The 22,682-nt window shown below is 40.9% G+C and overlaps 1 protein-coding gene across 1 annotated transcript; it reads right to left on the bottom strand.

The window, feature by feature from the left end:
* Nucleotides 1-1,106: 1,106 nt before the first annotated feature.
* On the bottom strand, nucleotides 1,107-22,043 carry IFNGR1 (interferon gamma receptor 1). The gene is made up of 7 exons (XM_068677306.1): nucleotides 21,874-22,043; nucleotides 14,984-15,098; nucleotides 14,402-14,574; nucleotides 13,220-13,374; nucleotides 12,305-12,488; nucleotides 11,113-11,228; nucleotides 1,107-5,336 (listed from the first exon to the last, which is right to left on the bottom strand). Exons 1-7 carry the CDS (start codon nucleotides 21,950-21,952, stop codon nucleotides 4,842-4,844), a joined length of 1,317 nt encoding a protein of 438 aa, XP_068533407.1. The 5' UTR covers nucleotides 21,953-22,043; the 3' UTR covers nucleotides 1,107-4,841.
* Nucleotides 22,044-22,682: the final 639 nt, after the last annotated feature.

Here is a 22,682-nt window from a genome sequence, read left to right as displayed (position 1 = left end):
AATGGGACATTCCAGATTGGACAAAGGAAATCAGCATTTTCTGACACTAGTTTAAATCCCGTTGGGTAAACTGACAAACAGTTGATTTCCAAGATACATATTAGATTCCAAGATACATATTAGAATGCACTTGCTCATAATTAAGAAGTAAGAAACATGTAAGACTTTTCTGATTATTTAAAGTTGTCATGGCTTTGGCTGAGATGGTTTTCTTCAGAGGCTCACACGATGCTGTGGTTTGGATTTGTGATGAAAATAGCAGAGATAGCAGAGGGATGTTCAGTCGCTGCAGAGCAGTGCTCACACAGAGCTGAGGCCTCTCCTGCTCCTGGTGCTGCCCAGCCAGGGAAGGGGCTGGGGGTGCCCAGGAGCTGGTGGGGACATGGCCAGGACAGCTGGCCCAGGCTGCCCAAAGGGATGTCCCACACCGCATGGTGCTGTGCTCAGCGATAGCAGCTGGGGGAAAGGAGGAGGAAGGAGGGTGTTGGGGTGATGGTGTTTGTCCTCCCAAGAAGCTATTATGTGTGACAAGTGCCTGCTGATGGGAAGTAGTGAGGGGATTCCTTGGTTTGCTGTGCTTGCACACCCAGCTTTTGCTTACCTGGTGGACTGCCCTCATCGCATCCCACAAGTTCTCGCAGTGTTACCTTTCCGATTCTCTCTCCCATCCCACCTGGGGACAGCAAGTGAGCGGCTGGGTGGTGCTGAGCTGCCTGACGGGGCTAAACCACAACAATGTGATTGGAAAGATCCAGGGAAGCCCAGCTCTCCCTTCTCTGTAGCTGTCAACCCACTTGAATAGTGTGACCACTTCATGTAATTCTTACAGAGAACATAATGACAGTCCCCAGGCTCGGGCATCAAACCGGACTGAAGTTACTGTCTGCTGCATCAGGAGCATGAACACAATTGTTGGATGACAACAACTTGCCAACCTACCATCACACACACGTGCTATGTACACACACATCCCACCGTTTTCTATTCATTTTCAGTAATGCTCAGGCATACACCACATACATGACACTAGGAATTAATTCAGCGAGGTTTCAAAAGCAGGAGTGTATTCAGCTCAAAAGCTGACGGAAGGAAAAAGAGCACACGCATTTGCCTTTTGAGATTATTTTTTTTTAATTTCACATAAACAAAATTTCAATTTACAGTATTTACAAGTATTTTAGTTATAAATTTGAAAAGAGGATCAAAACATGGTAAATGGGCCAACAGTGGATAATGAATTTTCTGGAGACAGGAAGACTTGAGTTAGACATTAGAAAATACTTCCTAAGAGTGATGAGCTGCTATAGTAGATCACCTAATGGGCTCATGGAGTCTTTAGGCAAACGTGGAAGAGGAATGATACTGACCTGAGAAGAAGAATGAAATGTGGACCTCTATGGGTCCCACCTCACCCAGCGGTTGCATCCATTTAGAAGACATGGAAAGCGTATGAGTAAACATGGACATCATATCTAAAGGACAACTCTTAAAAATCACGCTAAAGAAACCTATGCAGGTCATGATAGGAAATCTGTGTTTTGGCTTCAGTAACTTGGAAGATCAAAGGTGCAGATTTTTTTTTTTTAAAGACATGCTAAAACTATTAAGATGAACTAAGTGCAATAGTTCTATTTACTAATACTGAACTGTTTACATGGCACCATTTCAGAGCAATCACTTATTTCTAGTCTTAGTTGAGAAAAACAGCCTTTTGCATGCAACCTTCATTTCCTGGAATCTTCACTAGTGAAGGACTGACTACACACAAACTTGCATGTCTGTTCTGAGCAAATGCGACACTAACATACCTTCTTTTCACAGATGTCAGTCGATTTAAAAAGAGTGATTATTTCTGTTTAAAACTACATTATTTATTTACATGGAGAAAAAAAAAATAAAAAAAGAGCATCTGATGCCTCCGTGTCAGCACAGAGCATTAGCATAGTACTTCGTTGTTAACTGTAGGGCTAACAACAAGAACTTACAATACCAGTGCAAAAAGGACAGACAAAGAAGTTCTTAGAAATGTTGGGCCAAGGGTTTGTGATGCAGGTTGTTTTGCAAAGGATATAATGTTCTGATGTCTCATATTCCATAACATCCCAAATCACCTTTAGAAGAAAGGATGAGAAGAACGCTGAGCAGCCATGACAAGAGTAAAAATTCACCTGAAGCAGCTTGAACTGATGCAACCTTCTACATGTGTCATACTGAATAGCTGGTATTTTATGTCAGTAAAAGGCATGAGCATTAAGCAATTTTGAACCTACAAACCTTAGGGTTTTTGACACCCAGTGCCAAGGTGCTATTCTGAAATGCTTGGGAGCTTAAGCAAACTACTATTCCATCAGAAGAATATGAGCTTATTAATTTAAACACGCAAGTGAAAATGCATAGGTAAATACTACCCAACAGCTTCAAAAAGACATGGCTCAATTACTCGGTACTACAGAACTGGGAAAGCAGTGCTGTAGCCAGTGAGGCATTTCTGTGTTCCCTGTTCCAAAAAGCCACCACACGGCAGCTTGCTGGTAACTAGATTGTCTCCTACTAGAAATATTGTCACGCACTTACCCTGTTCTTAGGCTCTCTCTTATTACTACTGCCACCAGCAACAGCTGGAGACAAGACTCGGAGCTTACTGACCCATGAACACATTCTTGTCTCACTGTGGCCTTACATTTTCAGTCACAGAGAGTAAATAAACAAATCTGGTGCTCTGTGCACCCTGTATTTCACAATTATAAAACCTGGTCCAGGTGTCCCCAAAAAATAAAACATTGACACTGCTTCCACTCCTTTCAGCGTTACGCACACAGCACATAGAAGGGAGGTGGTCCAGGGAGGGTGATAATTCAGTGGCTTTTGTAACGATAGTTCCAAAATCTTCTCAAGAATAATAAAAAATAATAAAAAACTTCATGATAGTAACAGTAACAGGCCAGTTGCGTACATACGTGTGTTGTGTAGCACAAAATACCTGTACTCCTGTGCTTGATTTTCAGGTTAGAAAATAACAGTGCTTTTCCATTATACATGTCAATGTGTAACGGGAATGTCTAACCACCACACCAATTTTTTCCCACATGCACATGATATATTTGCGTTGTTTCTGACCTTAGCCTCCCTAACCTTAACTACACCCTAGCACCCTATGCAGCTCCTATTTATCAACAACCTAAAAATCTGAAAGAAATGGCACCATTTTGAAGCTCTGCACAGGACACAGCTGCTCATCTCCTTGGTGAAACAGACTGCAAAATGCAAATTTCAGTGGTGAACCATACTATTAACTGAAAAGTCAGTTTTGTTGAAGATTTGACTGCAAGTTAATTCTGATTTTCAAAGCCTTCCTGTAGTACTACAGCAACTAGTTGCTGTACAAACTTTATCTTAGGAATACTCATGCCACTGAGAAATTTCAGGATAAAGGCACAACGCTGGTTTCCCTTTAAAATCATTTGCTGTAACAAGCAAACATTTCTGATATGCATATAAAAATTATCTTTTAGAACAAAGACAATTTTGTACTAACTAACTACCTCGTGTCTGTAAAAATATCCCTTTTTCCTGAATTAAGCACTATCACAAACATTTCTTACAAACAGAAAAAAGCACCACCAAATCTGGACTAAAGACAAAGTACCTGGATTGAAGGCATTAGACTTGCAAAGCTTTTAAATATAAAATTCTCATCCTTTGTTTTTCAAAATTATAATCTTACATGACAATATCCAGAGCCCTTTCAGATGACAGTGTTTTAGGAACTTCAAATTATCACATTGCTTTTCTGTTGCCTCCCTCAAAAATACATCTGAAGACAATTTGGTGCAGTTTCTGAGCTAGGTCATGACAATGAAAAATGGCAGTCATTTCCAACCATCTAGAAATTGTGACTGATTGGTAGAAGTCCTGTTGGTTTCTATGAGAAAACATTACATTGTTCTAAGAATTACAACAGAAATACTCTGAAGGAAAGCAGGCCGATTAATTTTGAATAACACTTCCTGAAGAGTCTGTGTAACTACTGCCGGTCACACACACCTTCCCCCTGCACCTCCGGAGGATCAGCCAGCACACTCATACAGGTGTTATCCAAAATGTGACAAGATTACACAGTGTATCTAGACAATCCATCTGGACGCAGCCATAGGGAAGTAACAGTGTTTTAAAGAACAGCTATTTACATCACAGGACTTCTGCTTTGAAGTTTTTTTTTTTTGTTTTTTTTTTTTAAAAAAGTTTAGCATGTACTCACTGAAATGCGCAAAGTAGCAGCCCTGGAAACACAGACCTCTAGTTGCAGAAAAGAACATAAATAGCTGATTCTTGGTGATGGAATCAAATTCCTAAGTGACATAGGAAAAAGTTACAAGTATATTCTTACTTAAAGAGTAGGATTTCTTTGAATACAAAGACATTCTTCAAGAATTTTCAGAGAAAACAATGACAAGGATAAAAATACTACCAATACCTCTCATAAGTGATACAGCAGCTGTTTTACACTCCTTTATAACATCTCTGCTCTTCACAGAGTACAGAATAACAGGGAACTATCTTGTTCAAACAGGAAATAGTAAGTTATGTCCTATACACAGGTATTTCTGAAAGTGACAGGTTATTATGAAATTTCCTCCCCCCACCACCCCGTTTTCATATTGTTCTTAGGTGCTATGCTCAGTCCCATTTCAGGATCCCACTGTACTAAGCTGTACACTTGTCATTCTGTTTCCATCAGTGCACGTACAACCTGTAGATATTCATGATATAAGCCTGGCTCTCCATGATCTTCAGTAATGCTGTTCTTCATGAGCTTTGATTAAACATTTCATCTATCCTGGTTAGTCAGTAGGCCTGTAAGCAATCACAGGTTGTTCTTCACCAACATCTATCAACATATCTAATGGCACGTGAGGCTTGTCATAGCCAGAAAATTTGGGACAGCTTCTTGGCATGACTGTTTGGTGTATTTCTGTGGCAGAAATCTCTGGACCCGAAGAGTTACTACTTGTATCTGTTTGGTTACTGCTAGAAATAAAGTAACTCTCTTTTACTTTACAATTCTGTTCATCATCAGAAGGGACCTCCTCTGTAATCTTCTGCACAGAGGACTCTTCCACTTTGTCTGGTGTCTCTGGCAGAGGACAAGAAGATGCTTCTTCACTGAAATTCTCAGGACTGACAGCTTCTTCTTCTGGCTCTATATTCAGCAAGGTTTCTTTGCTATTCAAAGGTGACACTGACTGGACTGGCATGATGCTTACTACAGAGATGTATTTTCCCTCTGATTTTGATTCGAAAGTGTTATCCGTGTTCAGGTTTCTTATCACAGTGACCTTAAATGGGGGAAGAAAAAAAAAAAAAAACAAAACACTTTTAGTTCTGCATAATTCACTAACTTATCTGCTTTACCTTCTGTTGAAGCTTAGAGGCCAAAAAAAGGTACAAGTTCATAATACACATTTAATGTTTTTAGAGCCAATTCCAGCAGAATTAGCAAAATGAGAATCTGGTAAGGTCATCAACCTTCATCTGACTTCACCTGTTTCATTCATACTTCCGTTCAAGCTCTCAGAAATACCTTCTACATGAAAATACATTTGCAAGGATCAAACCTGTTTCATGAGTACAATCTCTGCCCACTGTATTTTTAATCATCTGAAGATTTAAGCTGAAATCTTTCTAGTTATTTCTTTTATGTCACTAAGCAGTCCCTCAGTGTTGCAAGAAACTGTAACATTTTGCTTTGAAAACTCTACCACAGGAAGACCATATTAAGTCGTTCAATGGCCTGGCTCCAGCTTGTTTTGAAACATTAAGACATGCCTTCAGGATGTTTAGACTCTTCTGGTTTTGTTTTTTCTTTCTAAGGTATTTTAAAGAATATATATGAAAATCTAAGAAAGGTAAACTTTGAGCTGTATGATGTTGCCTTCTAAAGCTACTAGAAAGCACAGGGAGAAAGCACTTTTCAATTCAAGTGTCCTTTCCAAATTTTGTAATTTGTTGTATATGTGTACCACAGACTACCGGCTACTTTATATGAGCTACGTCCTTAATGAAATATGAACAGTTTTACAAACTGCTTTTGGGATGCTCTGTAAAGTAATTTGACTGAAAATACTGGTTGAGGCAAACTTGGAAGGAAGGGATGGAGGAAAGGAGGAGAAAAGGAAGAGAAAAATAGCATTAAAAAAAGCTCCAAATAGGCAAAAAGAATTTCCCAGTCCATATTCATGTAGGAACAGAGTGCATTCAGAACCAGATGATCAAATGACTGTGCTTTACAAGCACCTTCTTTGATCAAAAGGTTACAAGGCTGTATCTTTACATTCATACCTGCACAGTGTGCTGACTTCATTACAACTGATTACTTCCCTTCACCTCTCAATTCAACCCCAAAGCCTTCCCTTCAGTTGCACCAACACCTGTTTATGGTACTGTGTATGCTGGATCAATGAGATTACTGGAGTTAAAAATCAAAACAGAAAACAACCACACACAAAGGAATGCTCCTTGGAGAGAAGCTAATTGTAATCTTAGTGAGCAATCTAAGTGATCTGCAATCTTATCCGATAGGTGTGTTAACACAACTAAGGTGAGATGGTCATCTTGGGAATTAAAGATTGCCACCAGGAAACTTTTTAAAAATTATTATTATTATTTTCAAAAAAGACATTTAAGGTGAATTGTAACACTAAGAATCTAGCTGCTCTTCAGCCATCATCCTCTCTGGACTTTCGTTTTCTGTTGTGCAGAAATAGTCATAATACCACGTAGAGACTATTTAGGGTAATTCTGCATGAGTACGTATAAAAACCACCCATTCATAAGAAGTGGATGGTTAATATAGTTACAGAAACCAGAATGCAATGAAGAATGCATAGATACTGAAAATGTTATGAACAGTTGGCATTCATGTTGTCCATTTCCAAAACGTACTTATACAGATATAAAGTATTAGTTACTTATGCCATACTTAAACTGATATTGAAGGGACTAGCATCTGTAGCTTTTCTGAGGGTAGCAAAAATCAGGCTCCAATAGTCACACAATATGTGACAAGAGAAGACAATCCATTATTTAAGCTGCCATACTTGCAGAACGTGAATTAAAGTGAAATGCTATAGAAACTATGTCTAAAAGCTGCATTTACACCTTCACCCCTACCCCAGTACCTGTACATGCTGTGCCACAGCAAAAATAAAAACCCTGAACCAAATGAGCTCTTATTTCTGTCCTTTTAAAATTGTCACGTGCTTCTAAAACCATAGTCCTAAAAGACACTAAGGGAACATCTCATACTTTATGAAGTTTCTGCATTTCACACTGCTGACTAGCAATGCTTAGAGAAATACTCAAGGATAAAATCAGTGCTTCTATGCAAGAAAGACATCCAAAAACTTCTATTCTCAAAAAGGAAACTAATTTTCCTGTCTGTGGCACAAGGTGGTACAAGCAAGATGTTACAAGACACTCCTATTCCACGAAAGAAGAAAAAACCCTTGTGGGTTTCCTGGTAGCAAAGGTTCTTTAAGAGTCGCTTAGTCATTATTTACAAGATAATATAGCAGTTCATGCATTCATTTCTAGCTTCAAAGAAAATAATCGATAAGCCTTACTACACTAACTGTAATAACACTTACAGGATCTCTAATAACAAGTGCAATCAAGATATGGGTTACTATTTTAAAACAAGTGTTACCATAAGTAAGTTATTATTTTTCCTTTAACTGTTACTGATAACGTATACAATGTTATCATCACTCTTTCTTTGTCACAAGCACTAATGAAGTAGCCTCTTCCTTCTAAGACAGTAATTGTTTGTGGTAAGTATCATTCAATGACATTTGCAGGGACGTGCAATTACAATTCCTCTAAATGAAAAATTGCATAATCAGAATGACCAAAAAAATCCAGAGTCATAGAGCAAATTCCTAAGTGTTTTGTGCACGTTTGTAAGCGCTCTGGAAATTCAGAGAGAGAAAACAACATTGTCACCCCTGTCGGGCTCAGAAAAAGCATCAACAGCAGAAAAGTTGACTTCAGTGTAAGCTAAAAATGCAAGTTGATGCTTTTCAGTGAGGTTTTGTCTTATTGAGCAAGTGTATTTTCTACCTACTAAAACACTGTCCACCATTTAAAGACGAGAGGCATGAATAGAAGACAGCAAAGTTTAAGTAGATGGAGATGCCCACAACTTAGCAGTAAGTTATGGACTGTCTTCTTTTAAAGTGGATAAACCTGTATCATGAATCTTGGAACAAAAATCTGGTACCACACACAGGAGAAACTGAAATGACTCAAGATGATGGGTGGAAGGAAACAGCCTCTTGAAATACTTTTTGTGAGATAACTGAAAGAAAAGAAATGTCTCTCTCTAGAGCTAGGCTGCTGAAATGCTGGATTCCTGTAATCAAGCAGAAGACTAGCATAATGAAGTCTTGTAAATAATCTATCTCATTTCCTTCGATGTATACTCCTGGTAGGGTCTTGCCAGGAATAGGGGTGTCTCAAACGTTTGCCCTAACACCTTCTCTAATGACGGTAACCATTCAATGTCCATACTGAAAGAGACTGTGGAAGTAAGACCTAAATATGACTGCAACTGCTCTCCTTGGAGGTCCTAAACAGCATAAAGATGACATTAAAAATTTTCCTGCAATCTAAATGGAAATTCATTTTTTTATTTGTCTGACTCTCAGCTAGGCTTGATGATTGCTATTTCTTATTTTTCTTTCAGAATTTCAACTTTCTGGAAGTGACTCAGGTATCTTATAGGATCTACTTGAAGCCATCAGGAAGCAGATCAGTGTAAGGCAACAGTCTTAAGGTGGGGCATCTTGCCTAGTCTTCTGATGTATGGAAAAACTCTTGAGATGTTTCATTTTCAGACAGGCTCAGGTACAACACAAAAGGTCTGTGATAGGGTCTCAGATCTCAGATGCCTGCACAGATAACTCTTTGTATAATTAAACTTATTATTCATACAAATTATTGTTTGCATTAATATATTCATTAATGTAATCATTCAAAAATAATTTTAATTATATAAAATGAATCACAGGTTATTAATTATTCATTTTAAATTCCTGTATTATTCATACCAGCTGTATTAAAACCATCTACTTGAGCTCTGCAATTTATACTGTCACCAGGGACTTCAACAGAAACGGACAGAAGGTAACAATCTTCACAAATAGGTATATTTTATTCTGTTCCTTAGCAGGAACAACGTGGAATGTGAAGCAGACTGTGGTATGCTGGAACCTATGAATCACCAGAAAACATACAGCCCAGTAAATTGAGAATATGGACACATGTGAAGTTTCCACAAGAAAGCTAACGTGTGGACTTAGACCACACAGCAGTAAGCTCACAGGAGTTAAGTGGCACATGCTCTACTTGTGATTTTCTTTCTTCTGATCCCTTAGATGTGGTGTACCACAGTGGTTTTGGGAAGCCTGAAGAGCAATATGCTCAACGCATAGCACAGTCATCTAGATGCAGAGACTTTTGCTAAAGCAAATGGTCTTCAAAAAAAATATTTTGTGCATGTAGGACAATGGTATATATTCAGACAGTTACATACGGGTGTGAAGATGAAAAAAAAAATTTCCAGCATCTCACTGTTTTCTAAAGGTCTGCCTGACGTCAGAGTCTAGCTGCAGAGTCCTTCAGACAGATTTATCTCATCTGACTTTCTACTAAGTCTAAATGTGGATGGCTCTCTCTGAGCTGGTCCCATGGCTCCTGTCAAAGTCCATGAAGAGAAACAGGCACTTCATGGAATGCTTTGTCTGACCAGACTTACCTATTATTGTAGAATGAGATGCCTGAGCTGCAGAAATTGATGGACTAGATTGCTGCTTACTACAAAGGGACCTAGCATCACTGGCTTGGACATCTTCACTCAGTCAGAGCCATCTCACCTCCTAATATTCCACTCCAAAGAAATCAGGCTCCAGGGGGATGTTAGGTGTTGAGCTACCCTGCACTAAGGAATCTCTTTAAGGGTCTTAAGTTGAAGAACACAGAACTGAAGATCCCTGCCTCTTCTCTCCAGAAGTCTTATGAGACTTCCTGTATCTGCCAAGAAGATACCCTCTTGATACAATTACCATTTAAGAATTACTACTACCTCACATGGCAGCTCTTGAAGATTTTTTTCAGCTACTGATGTTTATTCAGCTGTTGTGACTAAAAAGATACCAGAAGGACAGTATAACAGTACTTGTCAGGGAAGAGTGGAATACCTGACATGGATGCATGGAGGCTTCTACCGTTCTTAAAGCAGCATCCACTCCATTTTCTACATACATCTGCAGGAAGCTTTTACGGAAGATCTGACTGTCTTCTCTGTGATTGCTCAATATAAGAGCAGATTTCCCCTAGCAGTTTTTCTTCACTCTTCCTACAGTGCTATTACGTTGTTGTTTTTTTTTCCCCTCCTCACTCTGCACCTCACTAAGAACATTGTAACACTTACCAGTATCACACTACTACCAAATAACGAAGGAATCTCATGCATGTCCAATGATAGGACAAGAGGCAAGAGACAATGGGCACAAAAACAAGCAAGAAATCCTACCTGAATGCAAGAAAGCACTCTTTAAAAAAAAAATTGTAAGGTCGGTTAAACACTAGAACAGGTTGCACAGACAGGCTGTGGAGCCTACTGCCTTGGAGATGTTCAAAACTCAACTGGACAGAATCCAGGGCAACCTGCTCTAGTTAACCCTGCTTAAGCAAAGAAGTTAGACAAGACAATCTCAAGAAGTCTCTTCTAACCTCAGTAATTTTGTTTCTCTGCTACTAGAATGAATACAAACCTGTCTATGTATACACACTATGGGTTTTTGGAAACTACATTCTCATAATAGACTAAGTAACATTACTTCAGTTAAACAGAGACCAAAGTCTAATCCTACAACAAGTACAGGGCATCTGAGTACAGAGGCTATCATAATCTACAAACTGGTACAAATGCTATTTTTTTTTTTATGAAATTATGGTAAAAACAACCAGAATGTCCATAAAGATGTTACAGGTATAAAAAAGTTACCGAGTTGGATATTAAAAATCTGATATAGATAACAAGTCTGAACTTACCAAGGATTTGGGCAGCTTTATGTTCTTCTCCCTTAGCTTCTTGAAGCCACAAAATAATGTGAAAATTACGCCCATGATCACCACAGCCACACACACAATGACCATTTTTTCTGTACCTAGGAAGTTATACCAAATTCTGTTAAGAAGTTTGGAAAATAAACCACTGCTGTGCTGTACTATTTATAAACAAATGTAGAAACTGCTATAGCTCAGGATGCAGTATGCAAATTTATCAATTTAACACATTTTTTTCACTGAAGAGAACTTAATTTTTAAAGCAGTATATGAAGTACATAAAAATTACAACATAGGATTTTCAATTCATCTAACAGTCATGTTTTTATGGAGGTAAAGAATTTTTATAATTTATTTTTTGTTCCTTAGAGATGATGTATAGGTATGAATTTTTTTAAAAAACACACTTTCTGTGTGAGAGCATATTAATCAATGTAAGAATTACTGTGCATCTCTGCACAATAAAATCAAAATGTGAAATCCAAAACAGAACTTTTATCTAATATTTATAGAGGACTCCATTAGTCCAATTCTCCTTTAAGCCTTCCCCCTCAACCGCACTGCTCCTTCTGTGCATAAAAGAAAGAACACAACTGCTTCTATCAATTTTATCTCTTTTCCCTAGTGAAGTTTTGGGCCATAATGAAGTAACATTATAATGGTTGTAACAGACTACCAGAGATACAAAGATGGGCTACCAACTAGCTACCATTGTTCCCTTTAATTAAGAAAAAGCAGATGATACCTCGACTTTATTACAAGTTACTTCAAGTTCCAGAATAACTAAATGCATTTGCTACTGTGATGTGACTCAAAAAGCCATTTATTAGAAGATAGGTATAGTGCTTCCAAAAGCCATATAACCCAATAAGCGATCAATTTGTCAGTTGTTAATTATACCAATGATCAGGTATAATAAAACCAGTTTTGTAATACCAGTGAAGCAGGAAAAAGCACCCAGAAAACTCAGGGTTACTTGAAAATAACACATGATTTTTAAAAGCCTTTGGAACAGGGAAAGTGCATTTGGAAAAGAATGACTATGCTTTTTCTTTTTTCATATTCTCTCATAGATATCCAAGTGATCTCATGACTGTATCGGAGCTCAAATACTTTGCTGTAACATATCTCTAGTTAGACTCATTAAGTTGCTAGTAAAATTTTAGTGTTCTCTTACTTGTAGTTTGCTCAAGAGGAACCTGAATGCAGCTTTCTTCGGACGGGGCACCAACTATCAGATTTTGAAACAAAATTCCGTTTGCCGAAACACAGTAAGTAGAACCATTAGGAGTAACTGGGATGTCTATGCTGCATTTATTTGTAAACTGTGGACAGTCATCTGCAAAAACCTCATTTTTATGCTAAAAAAAAAAAGACAGACAGAAATATATGTAATATTTATATCATTTGACTAAATACATGATAGATGTTACAGCACCTTCCAACACTTCTTAAATGTTGCAACACTATTTGGTGTGGCTCCTATATCTACATGCCTTGCAAAAGCTGTGAACTCCAACTATCAATTTTTGAGCTACCTTATGCTTGTTTATTTAATGAGACCACAGTGCTTTCATCTAAACTTTTCAGATGCAAATAAAACACACTGTTCATATTCCATACTTTCATTCCTAGTTCACCTGTACCTAGATGCATATAAAGGTTAACTGTAAATAACCATATGTACTATCATTTTCCTAAAGTTCACCCTCTGTGATTGCTACGTAAAGTGGTATCACTATCTTTAATATTCTGAAATGAAAGGTCTATCTAGGTATGTGAAAGGAGTATAGTTATCCATGTTTTAGCAGGTATGCAGAAATAACAGCATGTGATCCAGTAATCCTCTCTTTCATGTACAGCTAATGCAATTATCTGATTCTTGTTGGAAAAAGTGCATTTGGACAAACTTTCAGACCTTCAAGTCCTCTTACTGTAACCCAGGTTTTAGGTTTCAGCAGTCCTATGTTACATTTGACTGCCTTTTTTTTTTTTTTTAAAATATCTGTGGGCTCTGTGCATCAGAGGAGAGAATCCCTTATTATGTATTCAAAACAAGTAAGTGTTTTTAAGTTTTTATTTTGAAACATACCTGAGTTTCATTATCCCAAAAAGTCACCTGGTATGCGATCTCTGAATTGTCTGTGATCCAAGGCTGAAACCCCATAGGAAATACAGGATGGTAAATATCAACTATGATTTTATCAGCGTGCCTTGAGAGATCCAGTTTTGGAGGTCCTATTTTTCCTGCAACACATTTTTCCTTTACTATTAGTCCAAAGTTTTTAACACAGTATTGAGATAAAGAGATCTAACAAAACAGGCTACTTGTAGTTAACTTTCCAAAATTCATTAGATTCAAGAAGACTGATATGTTCACTTTAATGTTGTTAGTATTATATATCTGCAACATTGGGAAATAATGGACGCATTTCGATACATAAGTGAACCTGCTTCTAAAATGGAAATAATGGAGATTACTGTTAAGAAGTCAAACTTTCCTATGCATATAGGACCATAAAGAAATCACTGATAACAGAAAATCTAACAAAGCAATTATGCCATGTGAATGAGAACAAAACAAAGTACTGCTGACTATATGCCACCATGAATTATGCTGAGCTAAAAATAATACTGTGCTGAAACAAAGGCTATTTGAAAACATAAACAAATCTTTAAGAATAATAGTCATGAAATCTGATTTCTGGTGGCAATCGCCTACGCAAATTTTTAGTATCTAATGATCTAACTGAAGACTCTGACTTAGCCTTGTCCAATAGGAAGGTGATTTTATCTCTCTTCATCCATGGCTGCCAGTTTACTGCCAACATTCAAACTCAACATTATTAGCATGACTTCTATCCCTCTGTCAAACGCTTGAAACCCGACACTGATTTTAAGTCATGAGAACACTGAGTAAGGGAATGGAGTAGAGAAAAAGGAAAGCATAGTGGGGAAACAAGGAGACACTCTCCATTTCTCCATCTCCAGCAGTGCATAAATCCAGTTCTATCAGAAGCACAGCCCAGGTCAGAGAATCTCATGGGCAATGTCTCACTCAAGTCCAATACCACAGCGACAGGGCAAACAAGTCCCTAGAGAGACAGAACTATGGAAGTTCCTACTGAGCAACCATCATGCTTTGCTTTGTCCTGGACTCCCAACTTTATGAGACAGAATAACACAGCAACAAAGATACTCTGATCATTAAAAGAAACAAATAAAAAACAACATATTCTGGGAAAGGAATTACAAGATCTATGATAGAACTTACCATGCTTTTGCAAAATAAACTCATTTGTTTCAACATACTCAGACTCTTCTGATCCAACAACAGCTTTAACTCGAAACCAGTAAGGAGAAAAAGTTTCCTTTACTTCCCGTGAGAGATCACAAGAATTAGTTGAGATGTTCACACAAGTTGAAACAGTCATATAGGTACCTGGGCTGTAAAACAGAACAAGCAATAGCTGTTATTTCAAAAGAAAAATACTGTACAACACACTGCCTGTGATAAAACAACACTGCAGGTGACAGAGCACTGGCACAGGTTGCCCAGAGAGGCTGTGGAGGCTCCTTCCTGGGAGATCTCCAGAAGCCGCCTGGACATGGTCCTGGGCACCCTGCTCTGGGTGTCACTGCCTGAGCAACAGGTCGGACCAGATGGCCTCCAGGGGGCCCTGCCAGCCTCAGCCATTCTGTTTTTTTTTTGCGAATTTTATCTTAATTTACACTTTGGCAACCTTTACGGGACGTCAGCACATAAAAAACCCAAAACTTATCACCATGGTCTGATTGTTTTTGTGCTTCTAGAGAATATGAGGTACCTGAAATGACAAAAAAAGTATGAACTTACATGTAAGGTTTCATTTCCACAACAAAGTAAGTCGTTTCAGACATAGGCTGGTACTGCCAACTCAAGACGGTTTTGAAATTTTGGGATGTTACCACAAGGTCTGTTGGTGAAGGTACTGGAAGAAGCAGAACAATTGCACTTAGTCAAATACAAGAATAATCAAATATATTTCTAAATACTTTGGAAAAGGCAACGTGCTAGATATGACTGGAAAAATTAGACACAAAAACTGCAAGTTGTTCCCCCCCAGTGGACCAGTTTGCCATGAGTACAAACACACTTGAGCTCTGCATGCTGATTTACTATTCTTTTCTCCTACAGAGAAAGTTTTCTTTCTACTTGCAACCCTGAACCTCCAATAACCCGTGTCCATTGGAAACAAGTCTGTCAGACAGCCCTTATCAGGTCCATCAGGATGATTACATCCCTATGTCCATATTACACAGGTAAACTGGCAGGGCCGATAGCTTACTGAAATTAGAGATTAACCCCCAAACCTGCAGATTTCTCTGGCTCTTCAGAACTGACCCAGAAAGAGGAGATGGGGAAGTGTGTCACCAAAGCTGCTGAACCCAGGCTGTGTGCCCCCTAATGCCTCCTGTCTCCTAACATCTCAGCCTAGCCAAAAGACAACAGGCCTGCCGTGGAAAGCTTGGATTCAACGTCAATTTCTGATGATGACATTTTTACATTCCCAGCAGTACTTCTGGAAGGCTGTGATAATGAAAAACTACCAGTTGCAAGGAATTTTAGCACTGAAACTACCGTGCAGGCCCACACTCATGAGACTACCTGAGGAACGCTTTATTAACAGCACCAGAGGTGAGGAAGCGACACACAAATAAAAAGTAGCATCAACAGCTTCCTCACACAGCAAACGTCTGAGCACCAACAGCAGCAGAGATACTGGGGGAGCTGCCGCACAGGAATGAAAATGACTTAATGCTTTAACTGCTTAGGGCTGTCACGTGGCATTCAGAAGGGCAAAAATGAGGGTCACAAGCATTTTAATTGCCGCTTCTTAGCTTCTCAATGTCTGACTTGGCATTGCTAATATTCTGCCAAGATAGCTTTTGTGAGACATTGAAAGGTAACTTGTGTTTGACCTGCTGCAGGCTGCTGCTTGTTCACAACACAAATGCTCCTACTTCGCTTCGTGATACGTTGAGGGAAAGTAAACAGTTTTCATGTCTTGAAAACAAGACCACAAAGATAACACCTTACAGAAAGCAATATCCAGAGGCTGAGATACACCATTAACCTCGAAGATCTGATGATACACATAATATGCCTCACTCCACAAGTGGTGCTGTGGTTTAGTTATTTCACAGAATCACACATTTGATAGTACGTACAGGAGTGGTATCTCAGTTATTGGAATAAAGGAACCTAATCATCAAATTCTCAACCACAAGAAAAAAAAGGTGACAAGCTGGCAGAAGAGGTGTCAAAGCACACAGACATCACACTGTGCCTTAAAAAATAAACACTTGCATAGAAATAACCATGTGATCCCTGCATTTTTATTTTATTTCACATACAGGTATTACCTTCAGTTAATGAATGATCGTATTTTCTTTAATTGAAATCAATTTGCATCTCCATGTCTAAGAACCATTCAAAAATGGTTCTTAAATAAGGTTTATTATGCCAGCTAAGCGTTTCTCTGGTGCTTATTGCCACATTATGCCAGGAAATGCATTTAGATCTACTTCAGTATTTTCCCAACAGCTCCATAGGAGACGCAAGCATGCTCCAGCTGTGAGACTACAAAGGAACTAGAAGAAAACAAACCTTCCTCATGGAAAGCCAACTTTCTTCACAAGTCACACCCCATTCCCAGCCACGAGGGAGGTCACCACCCCGTAACACAATGACCACAGGTTGGCCACGATCACGTACAAGAACAAGAGTTTACACAGACCATCAGTTCATCCTTTTCATTGGTACTGTTAACAACTTTGTCTCCAGTGGTAAGCTAGTCAAGCAGCATATCCCTCTCTTACCTTTCACGCCATATCCTTAAGACCTAAAGGATACTCTTCAGCATGAGCTGAGAAGCTAAAATTTTTAACTCTACTTATGAACAAAAGCCAGTAGAGAAACAGGTTTATAGCACACTTTTTCTCACCTCATTAACCTCTCCATGTTTCACAAGCCAGGAATTACCTATTTTACCCATTAAAGTAATTTTTCTACCAGATGACACCTTTCACTCCTTTTCCCTTACTCTCCACTGGCACTGACCATCTTGTCTCTCAGGCTGTCTAATGCATATGTAGTACATTACATTCAATGGAAATTGTTCCCAACTTGCATTTACCTATGAGATTTTCTGATTCCACTTGAAAGCCAAAGAAGGCCTGGGTGCTCACCTCCTTTCCCTAATTACACCAGTTATTTCCATGGAAGACACTACCTCTACTGGGGAAGGCTGCCTAATTTGTTTGAGTCACCAAGTACTTGACTCATCAGCTCATTCAGCAGCACACAGAGGCTGAGCTAAAGTCACAGCAGCTTAAAGACAGAGAAGTGAGTGCTCAGCACTACAACAGTTTAGACCACGGGACTTCAAAATGGGTGTGGAAATAGAAAATATAGTCTACTTCTACTTCCTAAGGGAAGTCCCTTTCTTCAGGCTTATTAGCTCCCTTTTTTTTCTCTCTCTCTCTCTTTTTTTTTTTTTTTTTTTTTTTTTAAAATGGACCCTGTGGGACAGTGCCGTGTGGGAGCAGTGCTTGGAGAGCTGCTGCCTGTGGGCAGCCCCCGCAGGCTCAGCTGGGGAAGGACGGCATCCATGGGAGGGACCCCACGGGGAGCAGGGGCAGGGAGGGACCGTGAGGGAGCAGTGGGGACGAAGCCTCAGGGACTGACCGCAGCCCCCATTGCCTGCTCCCCTGCGCCACTCGGGGGGAGGAGATGTAGAATAGGGAGGATGGGAGGGAAGGTGTTTTAGCTTGTTTTTAGTTTCTCACTTCTCTAGCCTGTTAGTAATGGGCAATAAATGTAATTAGTCTCCCTATGCTGAGTCTGTTTTGCCCATGACAGTAATTGTTGAACCATCTCCCTGTCCTTATCTCAGCCCTCGAGCCCTTTCCATCATATTTTCCCCCTTTTCCCTTTGAGGAGGGGGAGTGAGAGAGCGGTTGTGGTGCAGCTCAGCTGCCCACCTGAGTAAAACCACCACGTGGGGCAACCAAGAAGCCGAGCACCTAACAGAAGGAACAGAAGGAGGAATGCAAACACGTAGCTGATCTTGGCAAACTCACACTAGGATCAGTTTATAACCAACACACACAACTCAAAAAGAAACGTGGATATTTATTTGTTCATATGCAAACAGTCCAAACTAACTAACGCTCCCACATTAGTGACAAAGACCTCCACAGATATGACAGACACTGTTGTGTGTTTACATATATGCATGTATACACACATGCACAACATATTACACACATACACCGCATGTGTTGGGAAGATATTTGATTATTATCTTCACTGAAGTATTAGCATTTTGGAGGCATTCATGTCTTCAGCTAACCCACACAGTGGACAGGAAGGAAATACATGTAGGAGGGGATTAAAAGCCAAATGCCACTGAAAGATTTTTGCTTTTGAAAATCTGAGAAGGTTAAAATACGTAAACTGAGAAAGGTTTCTGTGCCAGCCTGAAACTAATCTGTCTTGTTCACTACATAAATGCTCCTGAACAATACTACCTATGGAAAGTACTTGTGAAGTAATGTTTATAGCAGCCACTTATTCAGTCAAATCTATTTTAAAGTATGTACAGAAGGACTTAGTATTTGATAAGTGTAGATGTCCCACCTATTCACTGAGCCTCAGTGATGCATTATCCAAGAGTGAAAAAAGATGAACCTGAGAAGGGGACGTTTCAGAGATGTAAAAATGAGACAGACAGCCTCCATACTGATGTCTCCTTCTTGCCCAACACCAAAGATCCTTCTTCCCTCCTAGCAGATGCCACGAGGCATTACCATACACACAGAGGCTTCCTTACTACTGCTCACAAAAACAGAGTTTGACTGAAAGCCTCACAATATGTGTGACTGACCAGGTGCCGGTGAGCCCACAATGCAGACTCCACGGCACAGCCACCTGAAACAACGCTGACAAAGATCCAGACAGCTCTCTGAAGCTGCGCACGCTGAATAAACTTCACTCAGGTACTGAAATACAAATTGAAAGCTCGAATCGAAAGCTTAATGAGAAACTGTCAGAAATCCTCCTGTGAAGATGCAGTGTTTGAAACTGCTCCTTTTTTGGATTTTCATTAAAAATAAGTCCTTATAAACCTCAGGAGAGGCATCACAGAAAAACCGTTTTAAGCCGTTTCTGTAAGATAAGAGAAACAACAGTTCCAAATTTGCTGTGGATTCCTGCCAAGTGGTTATCTCACCATTTAGCCTGTTAAAAGACAGCCAGACATAGCACTACACAACCGTTACCCTGTGCTACTGGCAAGGAAAACAGCGTGCCTTCCCCGGGCCAGCCCCGCGCTCCATCTGAGCTCATACATCCCTTTATATGCACCCTAGGAAGGGCAAAGGCTTTGGTGCCTTCACGAAATGTAGAAGCCATGATTCTCTTCAGCTGTCACCACCACCAAAAGGGAAAAGACAGCAGTAAAAAGATCAAAAAAATCTTCACTACCACCAGGCTGCAAGGTGCTGGAGAACCCTGCTCCTGCTGCCTGCTTGGCTGCCTTCTGGGTCGCATCCGTGGGAGGTCTGCAGGCACTCGCCTTCACCTGCTTTGTTGTTCCTCCAAGAAGAAATCCTGGGCGTACACTTCTCCTGTAATGCCACTCCTATCCCTGGTGGCACTTCCTTAACAGTCATTAAAAGTGAGCTTGAGTTAGCACACGCAACAGCAATTCGGTGCAGGAGGTTCCACTGCAAGTTCTCCAAAGATCTTCAATTCCTTTCTAGGAATCAGCATTCAATTTACAAACGAAGAGAGGACAAAAACTAAGGGTGAAATTTAAAGCTGTTATGCTTTTAAAAATACTTATGAGTGAAATAAATATTCTTGGTTGTGTGACATCAAACGCTAGGGGCAGTATTTAGTGCCTTTGAGAACAGCTACTATTTACATGTTTTATTTCCTCATGGAGCTTGCCCTAAAAGTTTTTGTTTATGATAATAAAATCTCAGCCAGGTACTATTCTGTATGAATTTTTTACCCTTTATAATAGCTGAGACGTCATGGTACAGCACTCTCTATTATCAAAATTTTGTCTGGAGCTGGACAGAAGAACTGCTATGACTGCCGGTAATCAGAATCAAAACAACAAACCCAAAAGACCAAGATCACCACAACACAACTGGAAGCCAGCCACAAAAAGGAAGTACACACACCTCCTTGGAAATTTGGCTTTCAATCAGCAAGAAGCACCTCAAACTGCTATTGCAGTCTCCAAATCTGCTTCCACTACAACTGCAACCTTGACCAGGGGCCTCCCTTTCTGGATACTTACACCCCAACAGCTCCCACCAGCGAATGCCCAGCTCCAAGGTGCGTCACAGGCACATCTATGCAGACGAGCTAAGTGCCCTGCTGCAGAAAACACAGCGAGCCTTCAGCTATTTGGACGACTGCTGCCTGGGAGATGATGACCGGCAGAAGGGCATTTCCTCATTGCACACTCAGCCCAAGCCACTTTATACTATCAAAACACTAAGAGCCCTATTAAGACTTCAGAAAATAAGCACTCTATCATAACAAAGGAAAGCATCATAAATGCCTTTCAGAATTCCCCGTTTCCTACTCTCATCTTTCCACTGTAAGCCAACACATCTGCTTGCATCTACATAATAATGAAATAAAGTTACGTTAATGGTCTGTCTTCACAGGCATAACCAGCTTTTTCATTCATCTAATACACAGCAGTATCTGCTAGAACTCCCTCCATCACATTTTTTTGTCTAAAAAAATAAGTTTTTGCTTAAAGGATGAAGCCTCTGAAGGGTGTGTTTATAGAGGCTGTGGCCAACCTGCACACTAGTCACCAGGAAAAACTCTACTTGTGTTTTCAGGACACAACTCAAAAGCGTGTGCTGCGGATTTCAGCTGAGGCTTTGCTGCACTCATGCACAGAATAATGAGCATTTTACTTCTAGGTAGCTTGATATTATCTCATCTACCCCACAGCACTTTCCAGAGCCTCACAGTGAGGCAATTATTGTGCCAGATTAGCCTGGATTATGGCAGCTTCAACTCACAGTAGTGATTTACTGTACTGTGCTTTTTAACCTCAAAATCACTTGCCACAACGTCAAAATATTATGTTTTATTGGCAATTAAAGCATATCCTCAGAAGACGTGAAGTCGGATCCCCAAGGCCAGCCAGCATTCACCCTATCAGGCCTCCTTACTGCAGAAACCTTGAAGGGAAGGCGTTGAGGGCAAGGTCTAGCAACCTGTCGGCGCGGTCAATGTTGGCTGTGAGCTGCCCCGTGACGCCAGCCGTCCCTGCTCCGAGCTGGGGGCAGGCAAAACCCCACCAACCTCCCAAAGTCCTGCGAGGGCAGCACCCACAGCGCGTGGGGATGCGAGCAGCCAACGTTGATTTCTGCCATCAGCCGCTATTAGCACTTCAGGCACACAGCTCCCAGCTCTACGGCACGTAGCTCCCCACACCCCTAACCCCCTGTACCTCCATCCCCCGCTTTCCCTGCTTTTTTTTGCACAAATCACCGCATCCCGGCTCTGCCCACTCTCCCCTCTCCCCTCCACCCCGCGGGCAGCGCCAGCCCCGAGGGCGCCGCTTCCCCCGCTCCCCGCCGCGGCCGCCTCCATTTTCTCGCTGCCCCCCCCCCCCCCCCCTTCCCCCCGCGCCCCGCTGCTGCCCGGTCCCGGCTCGGTACCTGCGGGCGGCTGCTCCCCGCTGCCCGCCGCGCTCCGCCCGGCCGCCAGCAGCGGCAGCAGCGCCAGCAGCAGCCGCATGGCGCCGGGCACGGCCCCGGAGCTGCTCCGCTCCCCCAGCCAGGCGCCTGCGCCCTGCCTGCAGCGGGCAGGGCCCGGCCGGGAAGCGGCGGGCGGGCGCTGACGAGGCGGGGGCGGCCGGGCGGGCCGGCTGCCGGAGGGGCCCCGGGAGGGCGGCGGCCTCGGGGCTTTTTTTTTTTCTTTCTTTCTTTTCTTTTTTTTTTTTTTTTTTGAAAAATTTCTGTTAAGTGCTGATACAGGCTCGGATCTGGCAGCTCGCACCGCTGGAAGGGCGCCCTCCTCTTCGGGGCTGGCTGGGACTTCTGCTCTCCACGTCCCGATTTCGCTTAAAAAATAAGCTTAGGGATATGGTTTAGTGGGGACCGTTAGTGTTAGGTCAGAGGTTGGACTCGATGATCTTGAGGTCTCTTCCAACCTAGAAAATTCTGTGATTCTGTGATAAATAAAAGAAAAAAAAAATAAAAAAGAAGAAGAAAATTCGAACACAAATGACCTTTTCTAGCCTGCCTTCTGCTTCTCTACGTTGTTTATTTTCCCGTTTGTATGTGAACACTAAAAGCACCTTAAAAGCTAAAAACACCTAAAAGCTAAAGCCACCCAGAAGTACCTAAAAGCACCTAAAAGCACCTAAAAGCTAAAAGCTCTTCCAAGTTTGTAGCAGGAGCTTATTTCAGCTGGTTGGGAAAACATCCCTGGCCGACACAGCGAGGCCGAGAATAGCAAATTGAAC

Source organism: Anas acuta, chromosome 3, assembly GCF_963932015.1.
Source record: "Anas acuta chromosome 3, bAnaAcu1.1, whole genome shotgun sequence".
NCBI classification, from domain to species: Eukaryota; Metazoa; Chordata; class Aves; order Anseriformes; family Anatidae; genus Anas; species Anas acuta.
The sequence above is the reverse complement of the archived record's forward strand: the minus strand, read 5'-3'. Positions and strand labels throughout refer to the sequence as shown.

Excerpts from the sequence above, each read along its gene's own strand:
- IFNGR1 (XM_068677306.1), bottom strand. The coding sequence starts at position 21,952 with ATGCGGCTGCTGCTGGCGCTGCTGCCGCTGCTGGCGGCCGGGCGGAGC. Across the intron at positions 15,099-21,873 it reads CGGGGAGCAGCCGCCCGCAG|TACCTTCACCAACAGACCTT; the intron begins GTACCGAGCCGG and ends TGCTTCTTCCAG. Across the intron at positions 12,489-13,219 it reads TTTGGGATAATGAAACTCAG|CATAAAAATGAGGTTTTTGC; the intron begins GTATGTTTCAAA and ends TTTTTTTTTTAG.